This window comes from Bubalus bubalis, chromosome 16 (assembly GCF_019923935.1).
Source record: "Bubalus bubalis isolate 160015118507 breed Murrah chromosome 16, NDDB_SH_1, whole genome shotgun sequence".
Taxonomy (NCBI): domain Eukaryota; kingdom Metazoa; phylum Chordata; class Mammalia; order Artiodactyla; family Bovidae; genus Bubalus; species Bubalus bubalis.
Window position 1 is genome coordinate 5,433,428 of NC_059172.1, and position 24,897 is coordinate 5,458,324.

At 38.5% G+C, this 24,897-nt stretch overlaps 1 protein-coding gene across 1 annotated transcript; it reads left to right on the plus strand.

Moving 5' to 3' along the window:
* Nucleotides 1–5,535: 5,535 nt before the first annotated feature.
* On the plus strand, nucleotides 5,536–6,516 carry LOC112579422 (olfactory receptor 8H1-like). Its single transcript, XM_025265864.3, has one exon. It carries the CDS (start codon nucleotides 5,569–5,571, stop codon nucleotides 6,514–6,516), a length of 948 nt encoding a protein of 315 aa, XP_025121649.2. The 5' UTR covers nucleotides 5,536–5,568.
* The last annotated feature ends 18,381 nt before the right edge of the window (nucleotides 6,517–24,897 follow it).

Below are 24,897 nucleotides of genomic sequence, written 5' to 3' on the forward strand. Positions count from 1 at the left end.
CTTTGAACCCCCCTCTTTTTTTTTTTTTTCTTTTGAAGTTCTAATTTACCCAAGGCTGAGAAGGAAATGGCAACCCACTCCAGTACTCTTTCCTGGCAAATCCCATGGACAGAGGAGCCTGGTAGGCTACAGTCTATGGGGTCGCTAAGAGTTGGATATGACTGAGCAACTTCACTTTCAATTTTCACTTCCATGCATTGGAGAAGGAAATGGCAACCCACCCCAGTGCTCTTGCCTGGAGAATCCCAGGGACGGGGAGCCTGGTGGGCTGCCACCTATGGTGTCGCACAGAGTCAGACACAACAGAAGTGACTTAGCAGCAGTAGCAGAGGTCTCAGGCAAAGTGGGCTGTGTATTTCATGGACATGGAATAGGTTAACTTCAAGCTTTCCCTTAGGCAGGCTTTTTAAAAAACTAGTTGTTTTTAATTGCATATGCAAAATGAACTGGTTTTGAAGCATAGAGGAGAGTTTTTGATCCCTAAGGCTTTTGAATATAGAAGAAAGACCTGGACCAAAGGGAACCTCAGAATCCTTTCCTAGAGATCATATGTATATGACAGATTGAGCTGGGGTAGTCTAGGTAATCTGATGGAGAGAGACAGAGGGCAAAAGGAGATAGGGAGGTTAACAGAAAGACACATGCGGCATGAGTCCATCAAAGCTGGGGATTCTGACTGAGGGTCATGAAGGACTGAATGGAAGGAAATTCTGAGTCCTTTCCCTGCTTTTGGCAAAAGCTAGCCTTTGACTGTGTGGATCACAATAAACTGGAAAATTCTGAAAGAAATGGGAATACCAGACCACCTGACCTGCCTCTTGAGAAACCTATATGCAGGTCAGGAAGCAGCAATTAGAACTGGACATGGAACAACAGACTGGTTCCAAATAGGAAAAGGAGTACCTCAAGGCTGTATATTGTCACCCTGCTTATTTAACTTCTGTGCAGAGTACATCGTGAGAAACGCTGGGCTGGAAGAAGCACAAGCTGGAATCAAGATTGCCGGGAGAAATATCAATAACCTCAGATATGCAGATGACACCACCCTTATGGCAGAAAGTGAAGAGGAACTAAAAGCCTCTTGATGAAAGTGAAAAAGGAGAGTGAAAAAGTTGGCTTAAAGCTCATCATTCAAAAACTAAGATCATGGCATCCAGTCCGGTCACTTCATGGCAAATAGATGGGGAAACAGTGTCAGACTTTATTTTTCTGGCCTCCAAAATCATTGCAGATGGTGATTGCAGCCATGAAATTAAAAGACGCTTACTCCTTGGAAGGAAAGTTACAACCAACTTAGATAGCATATTGAAAAGCAGAGATATCACCTTGCCAACAAAGTTCTGTCTAGTCAAGGCTATGGCTTTTCCAGTGGTCATATATGAATGTGAGAGTTGGACTGTGAAGAAAGCTGAGCACTGAAGAATTGATGCTTTTGAACTGTGGTGTTGGAGAAGACTCTTGAGAATCCCTTGGAATGCAAGGAGAGCCAACCAGTCCATCCTAAAGGAGATCAATCCTGGGTGTTCATGGTAAGGACTGATGATGAGGCTGAAACTCCAATACTTTGGCCACCTCATGAGAATAGTTGACTCATTGGAAGACCCTGATGCTGGGAAGGATTGGGGGCAGGAGGAGAAGGGGACGACAGAAGATCAGATGGCTGGATGGCATCACCCACTCAATGGACATGAGTTTGGGTGAACTCCGGGAGTTGGTGATGGACAGGGAGGCCTGGCGTTCTGCAATTCATGGGGTTGCAAAGATTTGAGTCGACTGAGCGACTGAACTGAACTGAATGTACCATTCAGAGGCCTTTTTTTTTTTTTTGGTCCCCCAGTTTGTACTGGGCCCAGGCCTTTTGCAGGGTCAAAATTTTCCAGTTTCTGAGAATATAGCCAAGGGGTGAGTCAGAGAGAGGCTCCTGGAACATACCAGAACACACTCTTAGCCTATGTACCGTGGAATGCGGGTACTGAGCGTCACCGGCTGACAAAAAGGCATTCCATTTGTCCCAGTGATCTCTGTGTGAGACTAATGGCACAAAAATGGCCAACCACACCAACAGTCGTGTCCACAGAGGTGACCCCTGAGAATGGTTGCAGCTAAGGCACTATGTGACCTGGGCAGAGAAAGACAGAGATTCCCAGGAGCAACCAGATGACTCACCGTTTGGCGATTTCCTGAAACTAGAAGGCACTCTTGGGATGGTTCAGAGGCTCCACCTGGGCTCCTGTAAATCAATCTCAACCAAAAGGGAAATAAGTGAAAGTGACAGGGAAGAAGGATGAAGAATCAGCCTTACAATCCTATTGGGAAGGTGGTGCCAGGGGACAATTATCTGTTTTGCTTCAACCACTATGTACCTGACATGGTGCATGGAAGCTGTCTTGGCTGGGGGTGGATGCCCTTGTGGCCTGATGGGTTCTGTGTCCCCCTCATCCTCGCACAGGCGTCTTCATGTGGCAGGCACCCTAATGGCTTTTAAGTGCCTGACCCATGCACACAATATTGGTTGGCCTAGTCCTCAATTGGAGAGAAGAAAAAGGAGAGACACTCACTCATTCAGGGGGCAGCTACCAGGGCTCTGTGAGCAGTGGGGCCTTTGGAACACACCAGAGGGAAACCATGGCCAGAGTTCCTCAGTTGCTTTCACAACACTCGCTTGCTCTCAGAGGGTCCCTATGAGAAAGGAGAACCGAGGAGGGGAAAAAGACCTAAAGTCCCCGTATGGGCCACAAAAACTGTCATGGTGTGGGTGCGAGTTGGAAAATAATTTCCAGACAGTAGACAGAGTGAGAGGGAAATAAAGTTTATTAGAGTGGGAGACGCTGTTAGAACAGCAGGCCAGTTCAAGGGAGAACCAACGCTGAACACGGGTCCTTAATCCACCTTTATTCCCAGGGTACAAGCAGCGGGATATGGGACTTGTGGATCATTTGCTGATTGGAATAGGCAGGTATACTGAGCGGGGGGAAGAGTAAGGCAAATGCCTTCTCCTCTCCTATGGGGTAGGAAGGGAGACAGGTTATTCTGCTAAGGAGGACCTGAAATCCATTAATAGTTACAACATGCGGGAGGAAAGGACGATAAGGGTCTGGTTTTTCTGTTTCTGCATTCCAGGACCCGCCTTGGTTTTATCTGCTCTTTCATCCTTGGTTCACCACAATGCAGTGTTTGATGAATATTTCTGGAGGAAAATTGGTCATGGAGTATCACTCAATGCATAATGCATGAAATTATGGGTTTTAGGAAAGGAAAGTATAATATTGGTCATAGTATATTGTGAAATTTTAGTTATAAAATGCAGATGGATACTAAATATACAGTATGATAAAAAGTATGCAAATCTGCTGCTGCTGCTGCTGCTAAGTTGCTTCAGTCCTGTCTGACTCTATGTGAGCCCATAGATGGAAGCCCACCAGGCTCCCCCATCCCTGGGATTCTCCAGGCAAGAATACTGGAGTGGGTTGCCATTTCCTTTTCCAAATCTAGAGGCACCCAAATAAGCATTTATGAACCAGAAAAATTGAGAAATCTTTATCAAATATTACAAGAGGTTGATTATTTTCATCTCATTTCTGAATTTTATTATATTCTCATTTTGTATCTTTATTTTTCCTGATATGTTTTAGCATGCAACAGTTATTTTAGAAAAATCAGTTGTTATCATAAATTATACATATGCAAAAAAGAACACAAGGACATTTTTGGAGATTTTTAGATAGGTTTAGAGCTTTGATTGTGGTGATGGCATCATGGATATATACAGAAGTCAAAACTTATTAATATGTACTAGTAAATGAGTGCCAATCTTTATGTTTCAATTATATTTCAATAAAACTTAAAAAAAATAGTTTTTACCTTGCCTAGAATTCCCTTCACATTTTCAGATTTCATTTTGTTTCTAATAAACATAATACCTCCTATAACAGTGTTACACATTTAAATATAAAAGTTTCATTGTGGAAAATGCATCATTTTGTCCCTAATGGTTCCAGTCATAAAGTAATCAAGCATATTTTTAGAAATAGCTTCTCTATCACCACATGCACAAATCTAGAGCATCACAAAGGAAGATTAAACCATCATGCTCTTAACTGTCTGACTCCTAAGGGAAAAGATAACTAGCTTTTGAAAACCTTAGCATAGCTACACTTAGTTTAAGAAATCTTGTCCTTGGAGACATACAAAATAATATTGCTTGAAACTAGTCCACAGGGATGATGAAATTTTGCATTAACATCAATCCCCAGTATGTGAGGTACCTTGAAATTATTAATATAAGAGGCAAGGCATACTCTGCTCTGTTTACTTACATGGTAGAGCCCTGATGTTCTTTTTAGACACAAATTCCAGACCAAATTTGCACATGATCAGCAGCTGAACAGAATTTTATGTTGATTAACTTTTCTCTCAGAATTAAAAAAGAAAAAAAAAAGTATGCACTAAGAAGTCAAAAGAACTTATCTCAAAGAAAACAAATATTATATTACAGAAATTTTTGGCTGAAAAGATCTTCATATTTCATTTGTGAGCAAAATTTGAGGTTGACATACATCTAGATAGATAATATTAGAAGAAAATGATTTTTCACTAACTTTGCCTCCTGGTAAATACTATTCTCAAAATTAGAAGACTTTTGTTAGGTTCAAATATAATAAGGAATTATCAGAAGTCTCTGCATACAGGTACCATTTTTTAAATGAAATCTGTATCATTTCTTACAGATACCATTTAAATTATTTCTATATCATTTCTTTTGAATGATTACTCTATCACTTCTTCTTACCCTAAGAAGTCCCAGGACTTATGGACCCCAAAATATAAAACTGATGTAATCAAGTTGTTCAAGGTAATTTTTAATTTTAGAAGAAATTTGATTTTGAATAGTCAAATTAGGAAAATGCATATTTTGGAAATTAATATGAATATGCAGCTATAATTTTAATACTCTTTACAACTAAAAAGTCAGGAGGTTGATATTTATTTTTCATTAGTATTAAAGAATATTTGAATACAGGGAACAGTATATGATAACATTAAAACAATTCTACCACTGTTCCTTTTATATCTAGCATTTATTTTCAGGTTTACTGAAATTAATTATAAATAGGGATAGAGTATCATGAGCATACTCTCTGGGATCAATCTATATTGGTAGAATTACAGAGAAAACATGAAATAGCCCTGACTGAAAAAATTACCTAAATTCTCTGTGCACTTTTTATCACCTAAAATATGTGAGGAATAGTAATACCTATAATGAAATCTTCTAATGAGAATTAAATATTTTAACAAAGGGAAATGGTGTTAGGGATATCCCAATTGTTTTTGGTATATTAGCATTTATTATATTATATTAAAATGTCAGTTTATACCTGTTTCTACATTTATATATTTGGCAATCAAATTAAGATGTTTCTCTTCACACTCTGTACACAATTATCACATCCTAGAAACTCTAAACTAACTTAAATCTGTCATGTCATTAATGAAAATGCAAACTTTTTGAAGAAATATTTCCTGAGTATCAACTTTGATCTCAACAGTTTGGAGCATTTGAACACTATGGGCAGAAGGAATATCACACAGGTGTCTGACTTCATCCTCATGGGACTGACAGACTCTGAAGAGATTCGGCTGGTCCTCTTCACCCTCTTTCTCCTGATATACCTGATCACTGTGCTGGGGAATGTGGGGATGATCCTGACAATCTCCTTGGATTCCCAGCTTCACACACCCATGTATTTTTTCCTCAGTCACTTGTCATTTCTTGACCTCAGTTACTCAAGTGTCATCACCCCTAAAACCTTAGACAATTTACTGACTTCCAACAAGTATGTTTCATACCTGAACTGCTTCATCCAGATGAATTGCTTTGTTTTCTTGGCCGTCACTGAATGTTTCCTTCTCTCCTCCATGGCCTATGATCGCTATGTAGCTGTCTGCAACCCTCTGCGTTACCTGGTTGTTATGTCCACCAGACACTGCTGCTCCCTACTTTTTGGATCTTATTTGATTGGTTTTATGGACTCCTTTGTCAATGTGCTTTGCATGAGCAGATTGCATTTCTGTGGCTCCAATGTAAGCTATCACTTTTTCTGCGAAGCACCCCCAATTTTAGCCCTGTCATGCACTGACATACATGACATTGAAATCATTATATCCATTTTTGCTGGCTCCACTCTACTGGTGTCTCTTATCATGGTGTCTGCATCCTATGTGGCCATCTTGTCTACAATCCTGAAAATTACTTCCACTTCAGGGAAGCAAAAAGCATTCTCTACTTGTGCCTCCCATCTCTTGGCGGTCACCATCTTTTATGGTACTACAATTTTTACTTATGTAAAACCAAGTAAGTCCTACTCTTTGGGGAAGGACCACGTGGCTTCTGTGTTTTATACTATTGTCATCCCCATGCTGAATCCACTCATATATAGTCTTCGAAACAAAGAAGTGAAAAACGCTCTCAAAAGAGTCATGCAGAAGAGAAAAGGCCCCAAACAATTAAAATAACAGTGATGATAAATTTTAAAGCTCATTTTTTCCCATCCCTATAGTGTATTTCCTTGATTTCTATACAAAAACAAATAGAATTATTTATATTTATTATTTACGTATTTATGTTGTTGAACCATCCTGCTTACTAAATATAATGCCAAATATTTCTAAGAATATGCCTTTAGAAATCTACACTGTAATTGGAAATCATGAACCATGTTAAATCATGGTCTATATATATTCATTTTTAAAGGCAACTTGTTTGCAAAATGAAAGATTATAGTTTTCATCTTTTAAATTATATCATACAAGTTCACATGCATAATACAAGTTCACATGCATAGTCCAACTTCCCAGAACTTTATGATGGAAAATAGCTCAGTTTTGGGAATAATAAATTATTTTTGAAATTATTTCCTTTGCCTTGTGGAGAATCAACATAGCAGACTGATTATGAGCACTTGCCCAGACCCAACCAACCATTCCAGAATTTAGATTCTAGATCTGCTTCACTTTTACTTATATAATCCTTTAAAGCATTGCTGAACATTTAAGTTTCAAGTTTCCTCAAGGAAAATAGTAATTTATCTTGCTCAATAATAATTCCAGGTCCATAAATATTCTGTAAAGATTAACTCAGATAATGATGGCATTTAAGGACATACTAATAAATGCTGGCCATTATTGTTTGAACACTCACAATCCTGCACTATTTTATATGTACAACAGCTTTTTCTTATTGAATATTCACTTTTTTATGAATTACTTTTGACTAATTTGGTTATTTTCTGAATTACAATGAACTGAATCAATTAGATATACACACATCCCCTCCCTCTTGGATTGAACCTCCCCCCAAAGAAAACATTTTAAAAGGCTTACTTCTGTGACATATTAATAAGCTGCAGTACACTGCTTCTTCATTGAAATTCTATATATTTTAAGACCTCATTGCTTTTCTGCTGATTTCTGTAGGTTTGGCATGATTATTAATTTTTTTTTACTTAAATGCTTGTCTAATTTGTATTAATATTTTTACCAAATACAAGTTGTAAAGCTACTAAATTACAATGAAATCAGACGTTGCAGCAACCTATTAGCTTAATCAGATAGAATGCTAAAATTTCCTTTATTTAAAAATTTTGTACATTACCTTTAATTTTTCTACATAAAGCATAAGAATATATTTTAAATTTTCCAAATATTTCATAATTTTCTATACTTTTGTAATTAAATAGATCATTGTATTCAAATAATAATGATTATAAACATTTTTTTAATTTATATTGGTTTCTATCTAAAATGGTGTTTTTTAATTTTTTTACAAAGTACTATTTAAATGTTAAAATTCAAACTCTCTTTTAGGAAAAGAAAGTTTAAATTATTTTTGCTAATTCAAAACTCTAGACAAATTTATTTGTCTTGCATTATTTTCCCCTACTTTATTTTAAAAATTCCCTTTCATATTTGATTACCATGAAATTATTGACTTATTTTTGTTCTGATATTCATGTTTTCTAGACTTTATATTTACAGCTATTGTTATTTGCTTTCACTTCCATTTGTTTAAGAATAACTTTTTGGCTCTTCTCTCCTCTTTCAAAGCATATTACCTCGTTTTATTTTTATGGACATTTTTTATTTTTCTAGTCTATTTGACAAACTATGACTTTACTTTGATATCAAGGTAAAGGGATGCATTTTTGCAGGGGTTGTTGTTCAGTTGCCAATTTGTGTCCAACTCTTTGAGACCTTATAGACTGCAGCACATCAGGCTCCTGTGGCCCTCACCATCTCCCAGAGTTTGTCCAAGTTATGCAGTGAGGTATAGCATAAAACAGCAAAATTTAATTTTTTAATCACTATAATGTGTCTCTCTAAGTTCAAAGAATTGATAACTTTTAAAGATTAGAAATAACCAGGGAGCATTTCATGCAAAATGGGCACAATAGACAGAAACAGCAAGGACCTAACAAAAGCAAAAGAGAGCAAGAAAAGGTGGTACACAGAAGAACTGTGCAAAAAAGGTCTTAAAGACCCAGATAACCACAATGGCATAGCTATTCACCTAGAGCCAGATATCCTGGAATGTGAAGTCAAGTGGGCCTTCAGAAGCATCACTATGAACAAAGCTATTAGAGGTGATGGAATTCCACCTGAGCCATTTAAAATCCTAAAAGATGATGCTGTTAAAGGGTTGCACTCAATATGTCAGCAAATTGGAAAACTCAGCAGTGGCCACAGGACTGGAAAAGGTCAGTTTTCATTTCAATGCCAAAGAAGGGCAATGCCAAAGAAAGTTCAAGCTACAGCACAGTTGCTCTCATTTCACATGCTAGCAAGGTAATACTCAGAATCCTTCGAGATAGGCTTCAACAACATGCGAGCTGAGAACTTCCAAATGTACCAGCTGGATTTAGAAAAGGCAAAGGAACTGGAGATCAAATTGCCTGTATCCATTGTATCAGAGAAAAAGCAAGAGAATTCCAAGGAAAAAATCTACTACTGCTTCATTGACTATGCTAAAAATTTTGTGTGGATCACAACAAACTGGAAAATTCTGAAAGAGATGGGAATACCAGACCACCTTACCTAGCTCCTGAAAAACCTGTATGCAGGTCAAGAAGCAACGGTTAGAACCAGTCATGGAACGACGGATTGCTTCAAACCTGGGAAAGGAGTATGTCAAGGTTTTATATTTTCACCCTGCTTATTAACATTTATGAAGAGGACATCATGTGAAATGCACAGCTGGATGAAGCACAAGCTGGAATCAAGATTGCCGGGAGAAGTATCAACAACTTCAGGTGTGCAGATGCTACTACCTTAAAAATAGAAAGTGAAAAATAACTTAAGACCCTCTTGATGAAGTTGAAAGAAGAGAGTGAAAAGCCTGGATTAAAACTCAACATTCAAAAAACTAAGATCATGGCATCTGGTCCCATCACTTCATGGCAAATAGATGGGGGGAAATTTAAACAGTAACAGATTTTATTCTCTTGGGCTCCAAAATCACTGTGGATGGTGACTGCAGCCATGAAATTAAAAGACACTTGCTCCATGGAAGAAAAGTTATGACATGGAAGAAAATCTATGACAAACATAGTCAGCATATTAGAAGGTGAAAGATTTATATGAACTGAAGGAAAACAAGAGTATAGACATCATATTAAAAAGCAGAGACATCACTTTGTGGACACAGGTTCATATAGTCAAATCTATGGCTTTTCCAGTAGTCATGCATGGATGTGAGAGTTGAACCATAAAGAATGATGAGCATTGAAGAAATTATGTTTTCAAACTGTGGTGCTGGAGAAAACTCTTGAGAGTCCCCTGGGCAGCAAGGAGATCAAACCAGTCACTCCTAAAGGAAACCAACTCTGAATATTTGTTGGAAGGACTGATGCTGAAGCTGAAGCTCCAACACTTTGGCCACCTGATGTGAAGAACCAACTTGTTAGAAAAGACCCTTATGCTGGGAAAGATGGAAGATGAGAAGGGGATGATAGAGGATGAGATGGTTGGATGGCACCACCAACTCAGTGGACTTGAGATAGTGAAGACAGGGAAGCTGCTTTATTACCATCCACACAGTCACAAAGCGTCAGACACGACTTAGCAACTGAACAACAACAACGATATGCATGTTTGTGTGTATGTGTATAATCATGAAGTACTAGGCATAAAATATCACTGCGACATTTGTGAAGTATATTTAGAGACTCATTTCTCCAGATTGGGCATAAAAATTTCATTAAATCTATAGTATTAAAAAGAGAAACTGGGTTTTCCTTTTATTTTTCCTTGACAAGAGACTTGAACATAAACTTTGTTTAATGTACTCTCCCCAGCATTGATACAAAATGGCCCCTGGAAAAGATGAAATCCTCAGTACTGCCTTCACTGTGCATGAATCACTGAGAAGTAATGAAAGTTGAGTAATCTTATTTTCTAATATAAATTTATTTATTTTAATTGGAGGTTAATTACTTTACAATAGTGTATTGGTTTTGCCATACATCGACATGAATCCACCACAGGTATACATGTGTTCCCCCTATTTAAATGTTTATTGAAAAGAACTGAAGATAATCCATAAAGTACTTTTAGGAGAAAATATGTCTGCTTATATTTCTATCTCTCAGACAAGATTCTAAGTTTTTGATAGAAGAGTCTATTTAGTCATAGTTTGACTATTGCTCTCCACAGCATGGAACAAACACATATATAATATTTATGATATTTACAATAAGTAAATGTTTCTTTTTTCTTTTTAAAATTATTTTTATTACTTTATTATTTTTTTACTTTACAATATTGTATTGGTTTTGCCATATATCAACATGCATCTGCCATGGGTGTACATGTGTTCCCCATCCTGAACCCCCCTCCCACTTCCCTCCCCATCCCATCCCTCTGGGTCATCCCAGGGCACCAGCCCCAAGCTTCCTGTATCCTGCATCCAACCTGGACTGGCGATTCGTTTCTTATATGATACTATACATGTTTTAATGTCATTCTACCAAATCATGCCCCCCTCCCTCTCCCACAGAGCCCAAAAGACTGTTATATACATCTGTGTCTCTTTACCTGTCTCGCATACAGGGTTGTCATTACCATCTTTCTAAATGCCACATATATATATATATATATATATATGTGTGTGTGTGTGTGTGTGTGTGTGTGTGTTAGTATACTGTATTGGTGTTTTTCTTTCTGGCTTACTTCACTCTGTATAATAGGCTCCAGTTTCATCCACTTTATTAGAACTGATTCAAATGTATTCTTTTTAATGGCTGAGTAATACTCCATTGTGTATATGTACCACAGCTTTCTTATCCATTCATCTGCTGATGGACATCTAGGTTGCTTCCATGTCCTGGCTATTATAAACAGTGCTGCGATGAACATTGGGGCACACGTGTCTCTTTCAATTCTGGTTTCCTCAGTGTGTATGCCCAGCAGTGGGATTTCTGGGTCATATGGCAGTTCTATTTCCAGTTTTTTAAGGAATCTCCACACTGTTCTCCATAGTGGCTGTACTAGTTTGCATTCCCACCAACAGTGTAAGAGGATTCCCTTTCTCCACATCCTCTCCAGCATTTATTGCTCATAGACTTTTGGATCACAGCCATTCTGACTGGCATGAAATGGTACTCATTGTGGTTTTAATTTGCATTTCTCTGATAATGAGTGATGTTGAGCATCTTTTCATGTGTTTGTGAGCCATCTGTATGTCTTCTTTGGAGAAATGTCTGTTTAGATCTTTGGCCCATTTTTTGATTGGGTCGTTTATTTTTCTGGAATTGAGCTATAGGAGTTGCTTGTATATTTTTGAGATTAGTTGTTTGTCAGTTGCTTCATTTGCTATTATTTTCTCCCATTCTGAAGGCTGTCTTTTCACCTTGCTTATAGTTTCTTTTGTTGTTCAGAAGCTTTTAATTTTAATTAGATCCCATTTGTTTATTTTTGCTTTTATTTCCAATATTCTGGGAGGTGGGTCATAGAGGATCCTGCTGTGATGTATGTCGGAGAGTGTTTTGCATATGTTCTCCTTTAAGAGTTTACAGTTTCTAGTCTTATGTTTAGATCTTTAATCCACTTTGAGTGTATTTTTGTGTATGGTGTTAGAAAGTGTTCTAGTTTCATTCTTTTACAAGTGGTTGACCAGTTTCCCCAGCACCACTTATTAAAGAGATGGTCTTTTCTCCATTGTATATTCTTGCCTCCTTTGTCAAAGATAAGGTGTCTATAGGTACCTGGGTTTATCTCTGGGCTTTCTATTTTGTTCCAATGATCTACATTTCTCTCTTTGTGCCAGTACCATACTGTCTTGATAACTGTGGCTTTGTAATAGAGCCTGAAGTCAGGCAGGTTGATGCCTCCAGTTCCATTCTTCTTTCTCAAGATTGCTTTGGCTATTCGAGGTTTTTTGTATTTCCATACAAATTGTGAAATTATTTGTTCTAGCTCTGTGAAAAATACGGTTGGTGGCTTGATAGGGATTGCATTGAATCTATAGATTGCTTTGGGTAGTATACTCATTTTCACTATATTGATTATTCCAATCCATGAACATGATATATTTCTCCATCTATTAGTGTCCTCTTTGATTTCTTTCACCAGTGTTTTATAGTTTTCTATATATAGGTCTTTAGTTTCTTTAGGTAGATATATTCCTAAGTATTTTATTCTTTTTCTTGCAATGTTGAACAGAATTGTTTCCTTAATTTCTCTTTCTATTTTCTCATTATTAGTGTATAGGAATGCAAGGGATTTCTGTGTGCTGATTTTATATCCTACAACTTTACTATAATCATTGATTAGTTCTAGTAATTTTCTGGTGGAGTCTTTAGGGTTTTCTATGTAGAGGATCATGTCATCTGCAAACAGTGAGAGTTTTACTTCTTCTTTTCCAATTTGGATTCCTTTTATTTCTTTTTCTGCTCTGATTGCTGTGGCCAAAACTTCCAAAGCTATGTTCAATAGTAGTGGTGAGAGTGGGCCCCTTGTCTTGTTCCTGACTTTAAGGGAAATGCTTTCAATTTTTCACCATTGAGGATAATGTTTGCTGTGAGTTTGTCATATATAGCTTTTATTATGTTGAGGTATGTTCCTTCTATTCCTGCTTTCTGGAGAGTTTTTATCATAAATGGATGTTGAATTTTGTCAAAGGCTTTCTCTGCATCTATTGAGATAATCATATGGCTTTTATTTTTCTATTTGTTAATGTGGTGTATTACACTGATTGATTCGTGGATATTGAAGAATTCTTGCATCCCTGGGGTAAAGCCCACTTGGTCATAGTGTATGATCTTTTTAATGTGTTGTTGGATTCTGATTGCTAGAATTTTATTAAGGATTTTGCATCTATGTTCATCAGTGATATTGGCCTGTATTCTTTTTTTTTGTGGCATCTTTGTCAGGTTTTGGTATTAGGGTGATGATGTCCTCATAGAATGAGTATGGAAGTTTATCTTCCTCTGCAACTTTCTGGAAGAGTTTGAGTAGGATAGGCATCAGCTCTTCTTTAAACATTTGGGAGAATTCAGATGTGAAGCCATCTGGACCTGGGCTTTTATTTGCTGGAAGATTTCTGATTACAGTTTCAGTTTCTGTGCTTGAGATGGGTCTGTTAAGATTTTCTATTTCTTCCTGGTTCAGTTTTGGAAAGTTGTACTTTTCTAAGAATTTGTCCATTTCTTCCACGTTGTCCATTTTATTGGCATATAATTGTTGATAGTAGTCTTTTATGATCCTTTGTATTTCTGTGTTGTCTGTTGTGATCTCTCCATTTTCATTTATAAAATTATTGATTTGATTTTTCTCCCTTTGTTTCTTGATGAGTCTGGCTAATGGTTTGTCAATTATATTTATCCTTTCAAAGAACCAGCTTTTGGCTTTGTTGATTTTTGCTATGGTCTCCTTTGTTTCTTTTGCATTTATTTCTGCCCTAATTTTTAAGATTTCTTTCCTTCTACTAACCCTGAGGTTCTTCATTTCTTCCTTGTCTAGTTGCTTTAGGTGTAGAGTCAGATAATTTATTTGACTTTTTTCTTGTTTCTTGAGGTATTCCTGTATTGCTATGAACTTTCCCCTTATTACTGCTTTTACAGTGTCCCATAGGTTTTGGGTTGTTGTGTTTTCATTTACATTCATTTCTATGCATATTTTGATTTCTTTTTTTTTTATTTCTTCTGTGATTTGTTGGTTATTCAGCAGCGTGTTGTTCAGCCTCCATATGTTGGAATTTTTAATAGCTTTTCTCCTGTAATTGAGATCTAATTTTACTGCATTGTGGTCAGAAAAGATGCTTGGAAAGATTTCAATTTTTTTGAATTTACCAAGGCTAGCTTTATGGCCCAGGATGTGATCTATCCTGGAGAAGGTTCCATGTGCCCTTGAGAAAAAAGGTGAAATTCATTGTTTTGGGGTGAAATGTCCTATAGATATCAATTAGGTCTAACTGGTCTATTGTATCATTTAAAGTTTGTGTGTCCTTGTTAATTTTCTGTTTAGTTGATCTAGCCATAGGTGTGAGTACGGTATTAAAGTCTCCCACTATTATTGTGTTATTGTTAATTTCTCCTTTCATACTTGTTAGCATTTTTCTTACATATTGTGGTGCTCCTATGTTGGGTGCATATATATTTATAATTGTTATATCTTCTTCTTGGATTGATCCTTTGATCATTATGTAGTGTCCTTCTTTGTCTCTTTTTACAGCCTTTGTTTTAAAGTCTATTTTATCTGATATGAGTATTGCTACTCCTGCTTTCTTTTGATCTCTATTTGCATGGAATATATTTTTCCAGCCCTTCACTTTCAGTCTGTATGTGTCCCCTGTTTTCAGGTGGGTCTCTTGTAGACAATATATATAGGGGCTTTGTTTTTGTATCCATTCAGCCAGTCTTTGTCTTTTGGTTGGGGCATTCAACCCATCTACGTTTAAGGTAATTATTGATAAGTATGACCCATTGCCGTTTAATTTATTGTTTTGGATTCGAGTTTATACACCATGTTTGTGTCTCCTGTCTAGATAATATCCTTTAGCATTTGTTGGAGAGCTGGTTTGGTGGTGCTGAATTCTCTCAGCTTTTGCTTGTCTGTAAAGCTTTTGATGTCTCCTTCATATTTGAATTAGATCCTTTCTGGGTACAGTAATCCGGACTGTACGTTATTTTCTTTCATCACTTTAAGTATGTCTTGCCATTCCCTCCTGGCCTGAACAGTTTCTATTGAAAGATCAGCTGTTATCCTTATGGGAATCCCCTTGTGTGTTATTTGTGGTTTTTCCCTTGCTGCTTTTAATATTTGTTCATTGTGTTTGATCTTAATTTGATTAATATCTGTCTTTGGGTGCTTTGCCTTGGGTTTATCCTGTTTGGGACTCTCTGGGTTTCTTGAACTTGGGTGATTATTTCCTTCCCCATTTTAGGGAAGTTTTCAACGATTATCTCCTCAAGTATTTTCTCATGGTCTTTCTTTTTGTCTTCTTCTTCTGGGACTCCTATGATTCAAATTTTGTGGCGTTTAATATTGTCCTGGAGGTCTGAGATTGTCCTCATTTCTTTTAATTCGTTTTTCTTTTGTCCTCTCTGATTCACTTATTTCTACCATTCTATCTTCTATTTAACTAATCCTATCTTCTGCCTCCATTATTCTACTAGTTGTTGCCTCCAGAGTGTTTTTGATCTCATTTATTGCATTATTCTTTATATACAGACTCTTTTTTATTTCTTCTAGGTCCTTGTTAAACCTTTCTTTTATTTTCTCAATCCTTGCCTCCAGGCTATTTATCTGTGATTCCATTTTTATTTCAATATTTTGGATCATTTTCATTATCATTATTTGGAATTATTTATCAGGTAGATTCCCTATCTCTTCCTCTTTTGTTTGGTTTGGTGGGCATTTATCCTGTTCCTTTACCCGCTGGGTATTCCTCTGTCTCTTCATCTTGTTTATATTGCTGAGTTTAGGGTGGCCTTTCTGTATTCTGGCAGTTTGTGGAGTTCTCTTTATTATGGAGTTTCCTTACTGTGGGTGGGGTTATATCTGTGGCTTGTCAAGGTTTCTTGGTTAGGGAAGCTTGTGTAATGTTCTGGTGGGTGGAGCTGGATTTCTTCTCTCTCGAGTGCAATGAAGTGTCTAGTAACGAGTTATGAGATGTCAATGGATTTGGAATAACTTTGGGCAGCCTGTATATTGAAGCTCAGGGCTGTGTTCCTGTGTTGCTGGAGAATTTGCGTGGTATGTCTTGCTCTGGAACTTGTTGGCCCTTGAGTGGTGCTTGGTTTCAGTGTAGGTATGGAGGCATTTGATGAGCTCCTATCTCTTAATGTTCCCTGGAGTCAGGTGTTCTATGATATGATGTGCTCAGGATTTGGACTTAAGCCTCCTGCTTCTGGTTGACAGTCTTATTTTTACAGTAGTCTCAAGACTTCTCCTTCTATACAGCACCATTGATAAAACATCTAGGTTAAAGATGAAAAGTTTCTCTACAGTGAGGGACACCCAGAGAGGTTCACAGAGTTACATGGAGAAGAGAAGAGGGAGGAAGGAGTTAGAGGTGACCGAATGAGATGAGGTGGAATCAAAAGAGGAGAGAGCAAGCTAGCCAGTAATCACTTCCTTATGTGCACTCCACAGTCTCGACCGCTCAGAGATGTTCATGGATTTATACAGAGAAGAGAAGAGGGAGGCAGGAGACAGAGGTGGCCAGGAGGATAAAAGGGAGGAATGAAAAGGAGAGAGACAGATCCATCCAGTAATCAGTTCCCTAAGTGTCCTTTACTGTCTGGAATACACAGAGATTCAGAGAGTTGGGTAGAGAAGAGAAGGGGGAGGGAGGAGACAGAGGCGACCTAGTGGAGACAAATGAGAGTCCAAAGAGGGAGAGAGCAGTTAAGCCAGTAATCTAGCTCCCAAGTAAAAGTAGGTACTGAAGATTGGGTTCATAAAGGTACAAAATTGATAACAAATGCCAAAAAGCAAAGATTAAAATTCTAGAGTAGAGGTTGGATTTTCAAAAATACAATATTAAAGAAAAGAAGAAGAAGGGGAAAAAAGTCACAAAAGTTATATATATATATGAAGTTTGCTTTAAAAATAGTCTTTTTTTTTAAGTAATAGTAGGTTATAAAAATGAAAATTAAAGGAGTAATAGAGGACTTAAAATTTTAAAAAAGTTTAAAAAAAGAAAAAGAAAAGAAAAAAAAAGAAGAAAAAAAGGAAAGAATGATCTTAAAAATAGTAAAAATATATCTAGGACTTTCTCTGATGTTGTTGTGGGCAGTGTGGGGTCAGTTCATTTTAAGAGAGTCAGTTCTTAGGCAGGTTGATAAGGAGTCTAGGGGTCCCCAAGGAGAGAGGGGTCTGGAGGAAGAAAAGCAAACTTTTTTTTTTTCTTTCTCTACATTCCTTAGGATTATATAACAATAATGTATCCTGCCTGGGGACAGTCTCTGGATTAAGGACAGTAGGAGAAGGCAATGGCACCCCACTCCAGTACTCTTGCCTGGAAAATCCCATGGATGGAGGAGCCTGGAAAACTGCAGTCCATGGGATTGCTAAGAGTTGGGCATGACAGAGCGACTTCTCTTTCACTTTTCACTTTCATGCATTGGAGAAAGAAATGGCAACCCACTCCAGTGTTCTTGCCTGGAGAATCCCAGAAACGGGGGAGCCTGATAGGCCGCCGTCTATGGGGTCGCACAGAGTCGGACACAACTGAAGCCACTTAGCAGCAGCAACAGCTGGATTAAACCTTCTGTTATCTTAAAATATAACTTATGGGAGTAGACCTGGTCTTTACAAGGATGTATCCTGCCTGAGGACAGTCTTTGGATTAAACCTTCTGGCTAATTCTGTTATCTTAAAATGTAAATTATGGGAGTAGGTCTGGTGAGGTCTTTACAACCTCCAGACATTCTTTGGATTCAATGGAGAGTATATAACTTCATTGTTAACACTAGCAAGCGGGTACTCTTTCTGCCCCCTTCTGATGCCTATGTCAGAAGCTTTCTCTATCTCCTTTATACTTTAATAAAACTTTATTACACAAAAGCTCTGAGCAATCAAGCCTCGTCTCTGGCCCCAGATTGAATTCTTCTCCTCTGGGGGCCAAGAATCCTGGTGTCTTCACGTGATTCAACAACAACCTTTCAATTTTTGGATAGTTTCTTGGTCCAGCTTATATTTCTCAAGATCTATAGGCCCCTTCCTATGTAGTCGGTACTAACTACAGGGTATTAATCTATTGCACCTGTCACTTCCAAGGCGGTTCCCTCGGTTTTAGCTTCTGTTTGCTGGTGTCTTCATTGTCTGATTTCCGCCCTGACACAAGGGGGCGGTGGTGGACACTTTTTTAGGCTCACTTGTTCAGTCGCGCTGTGGGGAGGGAGAGAGGCTGCAAACAAATAACGCTGGCATGTGCTGCAGTGCCTCAGCCACACTGGGCCTGCCCCCACTCACAGTGCGTGCACCCTCCTGCCCACACAGCTCAGGCTCTAGGTTGCTCCGCCGGGAACCGTCCAAGGCTGGCCCTGGGCTGCATGCACCTCCCAGGTCTAAGCCGCTCAGATTCAGGCACTCGGGTAGTCCTCAGAGGCACAGACTCCGTTGGGCCTGCGTTTTGCACCCTTCCCAGCTCTGAACAGCTCGGGTGATGAGTTGTTTGGCGAGCGCGGTCACTGAGACTTATGCCTCTCCCGTCCCTGCCACTTGGTTTTCTAGGTGTACAACTAGTGCACCTTCTCAGGCAGATGACTGCCCAGAACCCCAGGAAGTCTTAGTGAGCAAAGAAGCCTGCTTGCAGTTTGGCAGATAATGTCTCTCTGGGGCTGCGATTGCCCTCTTCCGGCTCTGGCTGCCTGTCACCGGAGGGGGATGGTCTGCAGCCAGCTAGTTTTGTTCTGCCTTTTGTTCTGTGAGAGGGCCTGGCAGTGTTTTAGGGCCTTTCACGTGGTAGCTATCCCACAGTCTGGTTTGCTAGCCCAAATTAGTTCGCTCTGATTACCCTCGGGGGCATTCTGGCCTGATCCTTACTCTAAGCAATGGAGCCCGCGCATCCCTGTCCAGCCCCCGCTTGCTAGTGGCAGGCACAGGCATCTGGCTGCTTCTCTGCTGGGGGAGTTATGGTTGGGCTCCTAATCTGTGGGTTTTAATTATTTACTTATTTTTCCTCCCTATTATGTTGCCCTCTATGCTTCCAAGGCTCAGCACAGACTCGGCAGTGAGAGTGTTTCCTGGTGTTTGGAAACGTCTCTCTTTTTAAGACTCCCTTCTTGGAATGGATCTCCATCCCTACCTCTTTTGTCTCTCTTTTTATCTTTTATATTTTTCCTACCTGCTTTTGAAGACAGTGGGCTGCTTTTCTAGGTGCCTGATGTCCTCAGCCGGCATTCAGAAGTTGTTTTGTGGATTTTACTTGGCTTTTAAATGTTCTTTTGATGAATTGGTGTGGGAAAAAGTGGTCTCCCCATCCTATTCCTCCGCCATCTTAGGACCACCTCCTAAGTAAATGTTTTCTTTGCTTTTTTGGCTTTTGGAAACAAAGTAATGGATTTATTAAGATCAGTGATTCTTCCTTAATCATGTTTATAACTTGCCTTGGAATTTGGACCATCCTCTGCATATTAGAACTCCAAAACATTAGTTTAGTTGAAAATTCTATCTAGTATCCTTTCAAAAACATTGCTTGCTGGTATATTAAACATGGCATAGGGAGTAATAGACTTTTTTAAACGATTTTTTCCTTTAGTGGTTAGGATATGGAAATGAATGTACATAGATCTGTATTTGTTCGTATGATTTTAAATCATTGGAGTCCAGTTTTTAGGACTTCTTTTGTATCATACATCAAAAAGAAACTTCCTGTAGTGATAATTGGTCTTCAGTTTTGGGATAACTGAAGACAATTCATGTGAAGGGATCTGTGAGTACACATATATATGTTTGGTTTAAATTTTTAATTTTCTTCTCAGATACGTATCACTGGTGCCTGATGCCAGCAAACTTCATGTTACAATAAAATATTTTACATTATAATGTATTGTAAGTGACAACTGATGAAACATACTATGCATTACTTTAGGGACTTATTGAGGATACTGTCTTAACTCATCACTCATTCCCTTTATTAATTTAACATCAATTTTTTTTCTTCTAAGCACAGTGTCTGAGTCAGATTAGTTGCCTTCAAGATATTTCATTATCATTATTGAAAATTAGTAAATTGATTATATTTCCCCTTCTTTCTTGACCAGGGATTTTCATCCATGCATCATAACTACAATGCTCAGATTTTGATAATTGTATGAAACATCCTCACTGTTGAAACTTCCTTACATTTGCTGTGGTTCTAATTGTATATATATTTTAATTTTCACTTGTATTGAATATATATTGTTCTGTAGATAATTTCAAGATTTTGTATTCATTTAATGCTAATAAAATCAGGTATCTAATTTTTATTTCTGTGCTTTAATATTGCCTTGCTATTCTCTTTCAGAGAAGACTCTATATATGGACAAAACAGATGGTCAACACTGAAATCAGATTGATTATATTCTTTACAGCCAAAGATGGAGAGCCTCTATAGAGTCAGCAAAAACAAGACCAGGGGCTGACTGTGGCTCAGACCATGAATTCCTTATTGCCAAATTCAGACTTAAATTGAAGAAAGTAGGGAAAACCATTAGACCATTCAGGTATGACCTAAATCAAATCCCTCATGATTATACAGTGGAAGTGAGAAATAGATATAAGGGCCGAGATCTGATAGATAGAGTGCCTGATGAACTATGGAATGAGTTTGTGACATTGTACAGGACACAGGGATCAAGACCATCCCCATGGAAAAGAAATGCGAAAAAGCAAAATAGCTGTTTGGGGAGGCCTTACTAAAAGCTGTGAAAAGAAGAGAAGCAAAAAGCAAAGGAGAAAAGGAAAGATATAAACAGCTGAATGCAGAATTCCAAAGAATAGCAAGAAGAGATAGGAAAGCCTTATTCAGTGATCAATGCAAAGAAATAGAGGAAACAACAGAATGGGAAAGACTAGGGATCTCTACAAGAAAATCAGAGATATCAAAGGAACATTTCATTCAAAGATGGGCTCGATAAAGACAGAAATGGTATGGACCTAACAGAAGCAGAAGATATTTAGAAGAGGTGGCAAGAATACACAGAAGAACTGTACAAAAAAGATGTTCACGACCCAGATAATCATGATGGTGTGATCATTGACCTAGAGCCAGACATCCTGGAATGTGAAGTCAAGTGGGCCTTAGAAAGCATCACTATGAACAAAGCTAGTGGAGCTGATGGAATTCCAGTTGGGCTATTCCAAATCCTGAAAGATGATGCTGTGAAAGTGCTGCACTCAATATGGCAGCAAATTTGGAAAACTCAGCAGTGGCCACAGGACTGGAAAAGGTCAGTTTTCATTCCAATCCCAAAGAAAGGCAATGCCAAAGAATGCTCAAACTACCACACAGTTGCACTCATCTCACACGCTAGTAAAGTAATGCTCAAATTTCTCCAAGCCAGGCTTCAGCAATATGTGAATCGAGAACTTCCTAATGTTCAAGCTGGTTTTAGAAAAGGCAGAGGAACCAGAGATCAAATTGCCAACATCTGCTGGATCATGGAAAAAGCAAGAGAGTTCCAGAAAAGCATCTATTTCTGCTTTATTTGGCTATGCCAAAGCCTTTGACTGTGTGGATCACAATAAACTGTAGAAAATCCTGAAAGAGATGGGAATACCAGACCACCTGATCTGCCTCTTGAGAAATTTGTATGCAGGTAAGGAAGAAACAGCTAGAACTGGACATGGAACAACATACTGGTTCCAAATAGGGAAAGGAGTATGTCAAGGCTGTATATTGTCACCCTGTTTATTTAACTTATATGCAGAGTACATCATGAGAAATGCTGGACTGGGAGAAACACAAGCTGGAAGCAAGATTGCCGGGAGAAATATCAATAACCTCAGATATGCAGATGACACCACCCTTATGGCAGAAAATGAAGAGAAACTAAAAAGCCTCTTGATGAAAGTGAAAGTGGAGAGTGAAAAAGTTGGCTTAAAGCTCAACATTCAGAAAACGAAGATCATGGCTTCCGGTCCCATCACTTCATGGGAAATAGATGAGGAAACAGTGAAAACAGTGTCAGACTTTATTTTTCTGGTCTCCAAAATCACTACAGATGGTGACTGCAGCCATGAAATTAAAAGACGCTTACTCCTTGGAAGGAAAGTTATGACCAACCTAGATAGCATATTCAAAAGCAGAGACAATACCTTGCCAACAAAGGTCTGTCTAGTCAAGGCTATGGTTTTTTCTGTGGTCATGTATGGATGTGAGATTTGGACTGTGAAGAAGGCTGAGCACTGAAGAATTGATGCTTTTGAACTGTGGTGTTGGAGAAGACTCTTGCGAGTTCCTTGGACTGCAAGGAAATCCAACCAGTCCATGCTGAAGGAGATCAGCCCTGGGATTTCTTTGGAAGGAATGATGCTAAAGCTGAAACTCCAGTACTTTGGCCACCTCATGCGAATAGTTGACTCTTTGGAAAAGACTCTGATGCTGGGAGGGATTGGGGGCAAGAGGAGAAGGGGACGACAGAGGATGAGATGGCTGGATGGCATCACTGATTCAATGGACATGAGTCTCAGTGAACTCAGGGAGTTGGCGATTGACAGGGAGGCCTGGCGTGCTGCGATTCATGGGGTCGCAAAGAGTCGGACACTACTGAGAGACTGATCTGGTCTCATCTGATTCCCTTTCTAAGAGAAAAACATGCCACGCTTTTCTTGTTAAGCATAAGAAGCAGAAATATATTTTATTTGTTCAGAGTTATGATTAAATGTCCATATATATATATATATATATTTTTTTTTTTTTCCAAATGTCCTTGTATTTATCCCTGGTGTACTTTCAATCTTTCTAGATTAAGGAAAAAGGAATATGTGTGTGTGTGTGTGTGTGTGTATATGTGTGTGTGTGATCTTTCTATCTATCCATATGTATATGGAAGTGACAGTGTTAGGCACTCAGTCATGTCTGACTTTTTGCAACACCATGAAATGTAGCCCTCCAGCCTCCCTGTCCATTGAATTCTCCAAGCAAGAAGGCTGGCGTGGATAACCATTCCCTTCTCCAGGGGATCTTCCCACCCCAGGAATCAAACCCTATTCTCCAGTTTTTCAGATAGATTCTTTACCCTCTGAGCCGCCAGGGAAGCCCATATGTATGTTTGTGTGTGTGTGTGTGTGTGTGTATATATATATATATATATATATATATAGCATAGTTAAAACTGTAATGAATTAGGGAATGAAGCTATACCATCATTAAATTAAGAGAGATTTAAAAAATCTCAGATCATGCTTTGGTTTCTGACATGACACAATGAACGGTATAAGAATAGTTTGAAATCAGGAAAAGCACTAAAATGAACAAAATGAGTTTCAGTGTTAGAAAATATTAAGTAAGAAAAACTTTCTCCTCATAGTTTTGCATTTATCATGGTTTTTGAGGTGGCTTTAGGGCTTCCCTGGTGGCTCAGAGGTTAAAGCATCTGCCTGCAATGCAGGAGACCTGTGTTCGATCCCTGGGTTGGGAAGATACCCTGGGGAAGGAAATGGGAACCCACTCCAGTATTCTTGCCTGGAGAATCCCATGGACGGAGGAGCCTGGTGGGCTACAGTCCAGGGGGTCGCAAAGAGTCGGATACGACTGAATGACTTTACTTTCACTTAGTTATAAAATGAGAGTGGATACTGACTATACATTATGATAGTGATTATGCAAATCTAGAGGCATACAGATAAGTACTCCATGATAAAAATAATTGGGAGCAATTCATTAAATTGTTACAACAGTGTTTTTTTGTTTTTTTTTTTCATATCATTCTTTGGATTTTGTTATATTCTAGTTTTCTTTTTAACAAACATATTTACTCCCTAAATAGTATTACATATTTAAATATAAAACTTTTATTGTCAAAAGTGTATCATTCTGCCCCTGATGATTTTAGTCATGGAGTAGATATTTCACTAGAAATAGTTTCTCTACCACCCTGGGCATAAATTTAGAGCATCACAAAGGTAGACCAAACCATTACACTCTTCATTTTGTGGCTCCTAAGGGAGAAGGCACTGGCAACCCACTCCAGTACTCTTGCCTGGAAACTCCCATGGACGGAGGAGCCTGGTGGGCTGCAGTCCATGGGGTCGCGAAGAGTCGAATGCGACTGAGCGACTTCACTTTCCCTTTTCACTTTCATGCACTGGAGAAGGAAATGGCAACCCACTCCAGTGTTCTTGCCTGGAGAATCCCAGGGACGGGGGAGCCTGGTGGGCTGCCGTCTATGGGGTCGCACAGAGTCGGACATGACTGATATGACTTAGCAGCAAGGGAAAGACAACTAAATTCTCAAATCCTATCATAGCTGCTTTTGGTCCTTGCACTTTTGTCCCTGGAGACAGGCAGAGCAATCTTTCTTGATAATTGTTCCACAGGGATGAGCAAACGTTTCATTATCAACAATTCCCAGTATACGAGCTACCCTGTAAATATTAGGATGAGATGAAAAGCACACTCTTCTCTGCTGATGTACCTATAGAGTGGAGCCCTGAAATTCTTTTCAGGCACAACTTCCTGGCGAATTTTACATTTACTCAGGAGCTGAATGAAATTTCTAGTTTGATTTATTTTTCCCTACTGAAGAAAACAAAATGACTGCATTAAAATTTAAAAATAATTTATCTCAAAAAAGAACCATGTTTATTACAGAAATTTTCAACTTACATGATCTTTGTGTTTTATTTGTGAGCAAAATTTGTGGCCAACATACTTCATAGACAGATAATATTGAAAGAAGTGTATTT

Coding starts and splice junctions, on each gene's coding strand:
- LOC112579422 (XM_025265864.3), top strand. CDS start 5,569: ATGGGCAGAAGGAATATCACACAGGTGTCTGACTTCATCCTCATGGGA.